The sequence below is a fragment of the Lepisma saccharinum genome, chromosome 8, assembly GCF_977018435.1.
Source record: "Lepisma saccharinum chromosome 8, izLepSacc3.1, whole genome shotgun sequence".
NCBI classification, from domain to species: Eukaryota; Metazoa; Arthropoda; class Insecta; order Zygentoma; family Lepismatidae; genus Lepisma; species Lepisma saccharinum.
In genome coordinates this window covers 48,221,632-48,233,656 of record NC_139236.1, presented here as the reverse complement: position 1 = coordinate 48,233,656, position 12,025 = coordinate 48,221,632, and the positions used below count along the sequence as shown (strand labels likewise).

Sequence of the window (12,025 nt, the reverse complement as noted above, 5' to 3'; positions counted from 1 at the left end):
TGGTCTATCGGAAAATTGGTTATAGTACATCCATAAAATGAAAGTAAATCTTGTTTTTGAACTTCAATTATGTCGTTTATTTCAAAAACTTTCTTGTAAAATCACTCTTAGAAGGCATGTATTTAGATTCGATATCTGATACAGGCACATAATTTAACAATCCACAAGATTTCAATTTATTTTCTTTGGATTGAGGTTCATTCTTAATCATCGAGGTACATTGTTCGTCACATTTAGAGTGTAACAAATTAGAATCTTCATTGTTTAATGTCGCACAAATTTCCTTACCTGAAGAGCATACTAAACTTATGTGCTGTGTCCTGAGATCTACTATAGCCTTACACTTTCGTAAAAATGGAACTCCCAAAATAACATCAGCGTTAAGTTCCTTTAGAATAAATAATTCTATAGGAAAATATTCATCATCAATTTGAAGGTTTATCGTTTTGCAACCAGCAATCTTGCACCTTTTACTTCCAACAAATCCAGACCATCTAATATCTTCAACCTTGTCTAATCTCAGATTACCAATCAATGATGTTATTTTGCACCAAACTTCGTAATTTAAAACATTTGCTTGACTTCCAGAGTCTATTATACAAGTAATAAGTAATTTACATATGAGTCCATGTATGATTGGAACTTCCGTTACAGGAATAGGAACACCACCCTCATTGAAAGTCCAGTCGGGTTCATCGTCGAACCATTCTAACAGAAAGTTTATTTCAAACGTTTTGAAAGATGAACTCGCATTATTTACATTATTATGACCTTCTTCACTAACGCTATCACCAATTGAACGTTGCCTCTTAACAGGACAGCAGAGGGACTGAAGCACTTCCTTCTGCGCAACTAATTTAAAGATGCAGAGTTAGGAATTTGTTGCTGTATCGATCCTTGTACTTGATCTATTCGCGAAGAATTTTGTTCACGATTTGCCATTCTTGTAGAATCAGAATTAGTTTGTGATACCAAACCCGCTGATTCAGGTTGAGAATTTAATAAATTTGAATTTGCAGGAAAACACTGATAGGGCATTGTATTATTATCAGCACTGCGATTTTCATTCCTGTAATAGAATCGCGATTGATTGAGCAAATTTTCATCATTAAATTGTCCTGTAGGTGAACGATAATTATTTTCCTTGTAATTATTTCGGAATTGTCCTCCGTTTCTAGATCTTAAACCATAATAATTGTTTCGAGCAATAAAATGTCCATGATATCCATAATTATTAGAGGTTCGCCTAAAATTGTTGAAATATCGGCCTCGAAGATTGTTTCCCCTGCCGATTTTCGTAACCTTGATTGATAACAGCATTGGCATCTACCTCACTACTAGTTGGAGTCTGAGTACAAACGCTAGTGGTCTTCGAACGTCGAACATTAACTTGCCGCACATTTAACTTGCCTCTATTTTGTTCCGAATTCTTAAAAACCTTTGGAATATTTTCACGTTCGTTGTCTTCATTAGGAAGAACAACAAGCCCCTTTCTACTAAATTTTATTACATCTATTCTTCTTAACATGCTAGTTAGTTGATCTACTGAACGAATTTCGTGACAAGTAATGTGATTGGCAATATTATCAGGTAATTGGCTAAGTATTAACTGCACAACATCTATATCTTGAGGATTTTCAACCAAATTGCAATAACTAGAGTGAGTTTTTAAAGCAAAAGTCTCTAAACTGTCATGTACGTACACTGGGATCGTATTTGCGATTCCTCAATACGGAGAGTGGTGATTGGATAACTTCCGAAGAAGCAAACTGATTAATGAATTCTTGTACAAACTGCTCATAAGAATTAAAGTAATACTTATGAGTCCGAAACCAATAAACAGCTCTTCCAATGAAGCATTGTTGAATACTTTGCAGTTTCATTTCTGTTGGCACTCCTACAACATTTAATATGTTATCCAGCTGATCAATGTATTATCTCGTTGATTGTTGCTCTATCTTTCCCGAGAACTGAGGCAATTGAGATAGTTCACTTAATTTTAAACGTCCACTTCTTGCATTTCCTTCTCCAATGCATGTATTTCTAGTTACAGGATGATCACTTTTTCTCTCGAACTATACGGTTGACTATAACAAATATGATTTGCTCCGTTTAACCCTGTGTGCAATCTAGAACCATTTACAGACGACTGATGATCATCGTGATTGTTCGAAACTGAACATTGTACACTTGCATCACGATAAAAATTACTAACACAATCATTTTGTGGGTTAGGTTCTGATATTTGTGAGTTAAAATCACACCACATTCAAGGAGACTTAGCGCTTTGATCCAGATGACAGTGTGGATTATTAAGTACATTACTAACATTGTCATTATTCTTAGTAAACACAGAACTAGAAGTAGGATGTGCATTTGTACCATACAGTTGATAGCCAGCATCAGTGTAGTTATATTTCTCAGCACCTAACTCTCGTTTTGGGAATAGACCTTCTGCGTCGTCACATCGGAATTTCTTTACGGAAGTTTCGTCAGAGCTAGATCTTACAGATTTATTATTGTTGTGCTTCCAACGGACATGTTTACGAGCACGAGTGTTAGTAACATTCTTGTTACCGGAAACTTTCTTAGAAGAATCATCTGATTCATCACTAGACGAAGTACTGAGTCCAATATCACACTGGGTTCTTCCATTCTGAGATGTATTAGATCCTGTATTATCCATAACAATTGATTTTGTCCTACTTTTACTATTTGTAATAACAGAATTACGAGCATTAGAATTAACTTCTGCTGTTAAATATTTCCCATCAGATTGAAGGTTTTTGCTACCTTCTTCCATACATTCAATTCGGGAATTAAACTGTTGCAACTTTTCTGTACAATCGGAAATATGCTTATGTACATCATCATTAACGTTGCTTTTACTTTCTAAAATAGTGACTCTAGACATAGATCAACAATGTAAGTATTATAATTTGATTTGATATTATCTAAACTTTGATCATAATCATTAAACTTGTTATTAACATTCTTTAGACGTTCGTCACAATCAACAACGTGTTCTTTCAATAATCCTTGTACATTTTCAAATTTAGATAGTTTGTCATCAACATTACTACATTTATTATCTAATACAGATTCAAGACGTGTAGTTGATTGCAAACACGCCGTACTTACCGCATCTATTTTGTCCTTAAATTCGGACATTAAAATATTGAGCCGATCGCTTCAAATTTAACATCAAGCTGTGAAGATAACTGTGTATGTGCACTAGATAATTCAGCTTGTCTTAAAGATATAACGTCGAGTTTAACCTGAATATTCTCATTAGACAGGTTTAATTCTGATCTAAGTTCTTGGTTAGACTGTTCAAACTGAGTCCTAAGTTCTTGATTAGACTGCTTAAGTTCTTGGTTAGAACTTACAACAGCTAATTGTATGCTTCTAATGCTGTTTAGTATGTCATTTAAATTAGGATTTATGCTTTCCAAATAAGCCGGCAATTGATAAGGATCGTAACTGGGATCACATTTGTTACAACAGTATCTTTCCTTAGTGGTAGAATAAATTGTCCAATGTGTGACGGAAAGCTTCAAACATGAAACATGATACCACGAACGGCAATCAAAACATTGCACATACCTCAGGTCATTATCGCGCTTATCACAACACGTCACTCCTTCAATCTTACGTTATTATAGATCACAAATGACACCATGGTGAGAATTGCAACTATTTAAGTAGGTTCCTTCATATGCAACATTAGATTTTAGCCTACGTGAATGTCTAGGCTTCGTTTCTTTACATTTATCTGCCATGATTTCAAAGAATAATGATAAACTTAAGAAATAAAATATTTAGGGTCGCCAATTTTGTCTTCGCAACATGTTCAACAAATTGCAAATCCAAGACAAAATAAAATTTAAAAGTCTATAACCACCATTGCGCAAAATTCTCACCACGCATCAGAAGATTGTCCTTTCTTTTTCAATCCTGGCTGTAGGCGCCAAATTATTGAAGCAAGCCATTTACTTGAACTTCAACGAAGCATCCTAGTATTCACTTTACCACATAGCAATTAAGATTTTGATAACTTCAATGAAACTCGGACGTCACTATTTAAAATGACCACATATTTTATCACTTATTGATCTACTGTGTTTTGTTTCTTTTTCGTTCCTATGATCAAAAATAATATAGAAATGTATACATCGTAATTTTACATTATGAAGAATGTGATTATAATTAATTATACATCATATAATGCAACCACGTTTTCCAAAATATAACAAAACAGAAATTGATAACATAGGTATATCATCGCGCGTATTAAGCACGAAATTAAACAAAACATAATAAATGAAATAAACGAACATCTTTGGGTCAGTCACGATCTGCATATGCTAACAACTGAGTCACACAATTTAATTTTAGTCCTTCATCAGTTTATTTTACCTTCCTAACAGCATATTCTAAGGCAAAATTAAAGAGCAATGGAGATAATTAATCTCCTTGTTTTAACCCATCATGAATTGTAAATTTGTCAGACATATTAATACCCACACGAATCTTTCTCTTTCACTGGTGCATATTTTTATCATACTAACAAGCTTCTTAGGTATTCCAAACTCTACTAATAAAAGGTAAAAAAAGGTAAAGTGTTCCCCTGTGCATAGCACCACGCCATGAAGGCGTATAGGGGGTGTGGGGGTAACGCCCCACACTTTCTTGATCCGGTCGTGAGTGGGGGTGATGTGATCAGCATCACGCTCCTGACCGCCTTTACCCCCCAGGGTTTCCCCCAGGTACCCATGTTATTCGACGCTGGGTGGGCGTCGGGGCCGCTTTCACCGTTAGAAAAGTTCCCGGATTTGAACCGGCCGGGGATCGAACCCGGGACCTTGAGCATGGTAGTCAGACGCGTTACCGACTGAGCCACCGCGGCTCTACTAATATATTATATAATTTATCTCTTTTGACCGAATCATATGTTTTTTTTAAAATCAATGAATAGCTGATAGACATTTTGATTATATTCCCACTTTTTTTCAAGTGTCTGTCTGATGTGAAAAATTTGATCTCTAGTTGATCTGTTACGTTTAAATCCACATTGATAATCACCTATAATTTCATTAGCATATGGGGTTAGTCTTGTTAAAAGAATGTTAGATAATATTTTATATGTTGTTGAGAGTAGAGAAATTCCACGGTAATTATTGCAGTTCATTTTATCACCTTTTCTAAGCACAGGAACAATTATGGATTCTTTCCACTGTTGAGGGATTTCTTCTTTATTCCATATTAAACAAATTAATTTATGAATTTGACATATTAATGAATTTCCACCATATTTAATTAACTCAGCTGGTATTAAATCAATGACAGGTGCTTTATTATTCTTTAGCCTTCCAATAGCATCTTTAATTTCAGTCAAGTTAGGTTCTGGAACTAAAGGTTCTGCTGTGCGTACTTCATTTACTTCTGATTTATCTCCTCCATAGACATTTAAAAGGTCATTAAAGTAGTTATTCCATCTATTTAGAATATCGCTTGGGTCAGCTAGAAAATCACCGTCTTTATCTTTTATCAAGTTTACTTTAGGTTGCCACCCCTTTCTAAACTCATTTACACCTTTATATAAATCTCTGATATTTTAATTTTTGCTGTTTGTTTCAATTTCGTTAATTTTGCTTTTCAAGTAATCTCTTTTTTACTTCTAAACGTGCTGTTAACTTCTCGCTTTATTCTATTATAATTGCTTAGATTTGTATCATCAGAGTTATTTAACCACCTACGTCTAGCCTGATTTCTTATTTCTATTAGATTATGACATTCATTATCAAACCATGGCTTACTTTTTCTCGGTTTATGGTATCCTATATTTTCTTTAGCTGCTGATTCTATTGCATTACGTATGTGCTCCCAATTCTTATTTACGTCTGTTTCATTTATATTTTCATCATCATTTAAATCCTGCAAAACATCAAAAGGTGGATGTGTTTATAAATGTTTCCTAGTATTAATGTAAAGTATAGCGGCGTAAGAGTTCGCACTTAGATGCAGATCCAGTATGCACAGTTCTTTGCGCGAACTTTTACCCCACAACATCTATTTTTCGTTACCAGCAGGTGCTCTCATTTATGGAGAATAATTTGAAACATTTAATCCATTATGACACACACATCACAAGTGCTTTACTCAAAACATGTGGCCAGTCATTTACTAAAGTTCATTTCTTATGAATCCCAGTATGCAAATAATCAAAATATTTTACTAAGAAGACAATAAATGACACTTACATCATTGTTTCAACGTTCTTTGTTCCAGATGCCAGTAACTTCTACTGATTACATTTCGCCATGACACCTTTCAGGCTCACTCATAGTTGCCAGCCTAACTTCCAATGGATCACGGATATTAACACTGCAAATTTTTACCTGTTCTCTTATATTTTTCTGTCTTTGTGTAGGGGATTTGTTAGTTAATAATTTTAGTAATATGATTGATATAAAAAACACAAAATTTGTACTAATCTTGTATTCTAGCTTACAGATGCAAATAGTTGCCAAACGTATTAAATTACTGCTCGAAAATTATTGCACAAGAAGTACACACAAAATATTTATTTATAATTTTCTTGTTCGTTATTGTTGTCTATAGATATACGTATTTACCGGAAGAAATGGTTCGGCGCCTCCCTGATGTACCTAACTCCACATATTGTAACGACAGCCATATATTCCTTGAAGGATTCTCTGAAGGCTTTGTATACAATAGCCACGTGACTTTTAAACTTGTCGTTTTTATATAAACTGAAATAGAATGAAAATAAACTTATCACAACTTCTATGGGTGTTGTCTACTATTACAGCGAGCGCTCTACATGCTGTCAAGGGGAGCGGGGAAGCGACCAATCCAGCGAAGCATCAGCCTGTAGAACGATGTGTGCGCAGTACCTCTTCCCTCGACGTCGTAACTCTCGGCACCATCGCTGTTGCCTGGTTGGTCTGTGGCGTATTCCCTTGATTCCCTTGTCAGATTGAAGGCCGCTCGCCGTAAGACTAGAGAAGAGTTATAATAGAAACAGAAGTTACATCATAATCCGAATTTGCTATAAATATTTAATATAGTAAAGTCGGTAAAGGTATTTTTTTCTATCTTAAGCTGTAAATCAGACACATGGTAAAAGTGAAGTGTGTGTCATATTCCTTTTCATTTCATGTCATTATGTAATACAAAGTCAACAAGAAATAAAACTGTATTGAAAAGAGTTGGGAAAGGAAGTCCAATGCTGGAAGTGATGAAGACGAGAAGGAAAAATTGGCTCGGATAGTAATTAAGAAGAAACTGCCTGTTAAAAGGCGCACTAAGAGGAATGGTTAGCGGGGAGACGCTTGGAGCTTGAAGCGGAAAAACCTTCCTATTACGACAAAGAACGATGAATGAAAATGGAAAAAATATTACACATTTAAAACATCAACAAATATCTATATAGGCTCTACGCATGCTATGTTTTATTTTCTTCACGTAAATGTAAACTTCTACATTTATTAATCTTTACTACCATATCTGTAATCCCGCATGAGCAATGCGTGATGAAAATCAAGCCTAAACTTTCTTAATCTTCGTTCCATCATTGGTTTCAGAGTGAAGTAAGAACATATGATTGGGAGGCAATAATGCAAAACCAAGCCTTGCAAAGGAACTACAATACAGGATCGACTCATGGACTCTCCTATTAAATAATGCACGTTGCTAAAGACTCTGGCCTAAGTGTAAACCCACTATTATTGAAGTCAACGTGACTATAGGTCATTTCCACTCTTACGGCGGCCGGTCCTAGTTCTGGCAAGGGGAGCGGGGATTACACCGTGACCAACCAGAGAACCGCAGTGGCATTGAAAGACACCACGCGGCGGAAAAAGGTACTACGTGATGCTCGTTCTACTGGCTGCTGCGTTTCTTATCGTGCTCCATTGGTCGATTCTCCGCTCCCCACTTTCCTTGCCAGCTTTAGGATCGGCCGCCGTAACAGTAGAAAAACCTTTAATTAAGAATTTATATTTATCTTTAGTAGTGTAATTGATGATATAACTGGGACGATAAATGATGAGGTGTTTTGACTGAATAGAAATACTTAAAACTAAGGCAAAATGTCTATAAAATTTCATTGCTACTGTGTAAAACCTACGATTTTTGTAAACAAAGCTTCTGAGAAAAGATGACCCCCTCAAATTGATGTGGCTAATCCTGAATTTGCCAGAATTGCTGTTTATAAATTTGTTAAAAATATGGCTTTTTTCTTGACACTGTTGTTGGCCTAAGCTATGAGCGACAACAACAGAGCCATCTATGTACAAATGTCTGAACTTGGTGAACAGACTCGGGCAAATACCCAAGTCAAAAAGTCAACTTTTTTTTCAATACATCATCATTTTGAACTCTCTCTGCCAGCAATAGGGAATGGTAGTAAGCGTTAGACAAAGTACTTTGGAGCCGAATATACCTTTCTTAAGACGTCGTACATTGCTAAAATATATTTAATTCACATATTTCTCATACCGTCGTATCTTGTTCAATTAGACCTCTTCAAGAAAATCGCCAATTAGTGAAAACTAATTGAGTACAACAGCAAAAGAGTTGCTAATAGGGCAAGCATATAGTGATATGGGGATATGTGAATTGTCGGTTTCTTCGATTCAGATAAATGGATCGAATTGAAACTGGGATATTTTGCATTTTTTTAAAAATATAATAGCTAAAAAAACAGAGATTTTGATTGGCTAATAATTTATACGTGGTGTTTTCTGATTGGTTTAAGTAAGCAAGATTTCTATTAGCTCTATAAATCTATATAAATCAGAGCATAGTGCCGATTTCCAACGTTTGCTAGATTAGCAGCGGAACCGAGGGATAGAACATAGCTCTACCAAGCTCTGCCAAATTATTGATCCACAGAAAAACAGTGGTATACAGAAGCGATACATAGCACACGCTATCAGGTCATTGCCACATCACGACGTGCATGTCTGTACACGCAATTGAGGCAGGTTAGTGTTTCAGTAGGTCACTGCTTTTCTGTCGATCAATACTTATTCCACCTTCGTGCATGTAAGCTATATTATCATTACAATTTGTCATAGTTTTATTAAGTATAAAATTTTGATTTGAAACCCAAGAAATCTGATATAATAAACCTAGGATAAAAATTAATAATATTAACATATTAAATATATACAATAATTATACAAAGTACACTGCTGAATCCAATTCATATTTTATATTAAATATAAAGTTTTAATTTAAACCCCAAGAAATTTTATAACTAATAACAAAAATGCCAAATCAAAATTATTGTGATCAATGCAATACGAATATTTCTAGCTCTAATTGGGCTAGGCACCAAAAGAATTGTGATCCAGACAAATATAGAACTCCTACAAAAATATGCCCAAAATGTCATAAAAAATATAGTCTGGAATATTTCTTATATAAACATAAAAATAATTGTTCTGCACAGTTTTCTACTTTATCACAACCATCTAAATCTTCATCTGGTCTAAAAAGAAAACTTGAAACACCTATTAATTATAAACCAGCAAAGCAGCTCCGCTATGCACCTATTCATAGTTGTTTTAATAGTCAATTAAAGGATTACCGTTTTATATCATATCCAAAATGTGATATAATGAATTTTTTGAATAATATAAATTCTGATGTGCAGGATATTCTAAATAAACAAAATAGTTCTTATAAATTATCTTTTAAATTATTTACACAATATAAAAAATTAAATGGAACAAAATTTTCACACCCCCACATAACAGAAACTGTAGCTATATATTCAAATACAAATTTAGACAAAATAATAAGCAGTTTGATAGAGCAATTAATTATTAAACACTCTGAATTTGCTGCAAAAGAATCAGGATGGAGTTTATGTGGAAGTCCATACAAGTAATATATTAATATTTCTAAATTTAACCCATTACAAGGTTCGACATATCTGCCATTACCTGCCAATATTAAAAAGAAAAAAGCCGTGGTTAACATAAAAAATAATGATGAGAAATGCTTTTTGTGGTGTATTTTAGCTGCTTTGTATCCAGTTTTAGATCATCCAGAAAGAATAACTTATTATAAACAACATGAAAATGATTTTAATGATGCAATGGAGGGCTTAGAATATCCAATGTTTGTTCAGAATATTGATAAATTTGAAAAAAAAAACAAGAGATATTAATGGTAAACCATTATCTATTAATGTATTTATTTGTTCTACTGGTCGTAGCAATTGCTTGATAGAACCTCTCAGAATTAGTACAGTTGATGATGATTTTGCTGTTCCGATTAATTTGATTTTAATTGAGGGGATGGTACATACCATTAATTACACTTTAATACATAATTTTGAAACTTTAGTAAGGAAACAAATAAATAAAGCTAATAGAATATTCAAGTTGTGCCGAAGATGTTTAACTGTATTTGATGGTCAAAAAATGGTAAATGGGGTTCGTAAAGAGAATGCAGAAATTGCTAAAAACAAGTTAGTTGAACATTTAAAATATTGTGGGAACCATAAACCTGTTCATATGGTGATGCCTAATCCAAGTGAAAATGCCAAATTTAAAAAATTTGAAGCTTTGTTGGAACACCCAGCATATATAGTTTGTGATTTTGAATCAAATCTTAAACCCCTTGCATTCTGCAACCCTGATCCTGATGAATCTTCAATTACATCATACCAGTTACATGAAACTTCTAGTTTTTGTTATATAGTTATACGGGATGGTGTAGCTAGTGAACTACAATTATATATGGGACCAAATGCTATCAAAGAATTTGCACATAGAATAGAAAATGAGTGCCATGATATAGCATCTAATATCTTATTAAAATCAAGACCTATGATAGTTTTAACAGAAGAACAAATTGAAAATTTCAAAAATACAAAAAAATGTCAGGTATGTGATTGTGAATTTTCAGATACAAATATCAAGGTGAAACACCATTCCCATACAATTGGTAAATTCTTAATGGCACTTTGTAATAACTGTAATATTAAGATCCAGAGACCAAAATTTGTCCCGATATTTTGCCATGGTGCATCTAATTATGATTTCCATCATCTGCTCAGGTACGAGGGGTTTGACAAGCAGAATTTAAATATTTTAGCAGAAAATGATGAGAAATATATAGCTATTAGCAAGATAATTAAAGTTAATGGTGTTCCTATTCACTTAAGATTTCTTGATTCATACAGAATTTTGTCAGCTAGCTTGGCTACTCTGACCAGTCAATTATCTGATGATCAATTTAAAATTACTTGTGACACGTTTCCAAATCAGGACTTGAAATTAATTAGGCAAAAAGGTGTATACACATATGATTATGTTACTGATTTTTCTAAATTCGATGAGTGTGCTTTGCCACCACAAAAAGCATTTTATAGTAAACTCAGGGCATCCGAAATTACTGATGAAGATTATTACCATGCTCAGTTGATGTGGACAAATTTAAAATGTCAGATATTTGGTGATTATCCTTCAATAGAAAATTATAAGCTAGATCCAATTTATTTTTATAGTGCTCCAGGCCTAGCATGGTCTGCAATGTTTTTAAACACTAAAATGGAGTTAAATTTAATCCAAGATCAAGATATGTACTTGTTTATGGAGCAATGTATAAGAGGAGGCATGGTGCAATGCTCTCAGAGATATGCCAGAGCTAATAATAAATATATTTCTAATTATGATCCAGAATTGCCATCAAATTATAAACTTTATGTGGATGCTAACAGTTTATATGGGTATGCTATGATGGATAAATTGCCATATGCAGGGCTTGAGTGGGTTGAAAATTTTAGTATTGAAAATCTTCAGGATTTTGATGACAGTAACTATGGCCTGTTCTTAGAAGTTGATCTGATAATTCCTGAAGATTTACACAACAAATTTTCTGATCTGCCCCCAATTTCTGAGGTTGAGTGTTCACCTAATTCTAAACAAAAAAAGTTAATGATGACTTTGGAATCAAAACCTGATTATGTAATATATTACAA

At 33.9% G+C, this 12,025-nt stretch overlaps 1 protein-coding gene across 1 annotated transcript in view; it reads right to left on the bottom strand.

Moving 5' to 3' along the window:
* LOC145991771 (uncharacterized) overlaps nucleotides 1-12,025 on the bottom strand; it is a 38,368-nt gene that overhangs the window by 15,487 nt on the left and 10,856 nt on the right. The window contains exon 2 of the mRNA XM_083127822.1: nucleotides 6,639-6,776. Within this exon, the coding sequence (XP_082983948.1) occupies nucleotides 6,639-6,776 (138 nt within the window). The remainder of the gene's footprint in view (nucleotides 1-6,638; nucleotides 6,777-12,025) is intronic.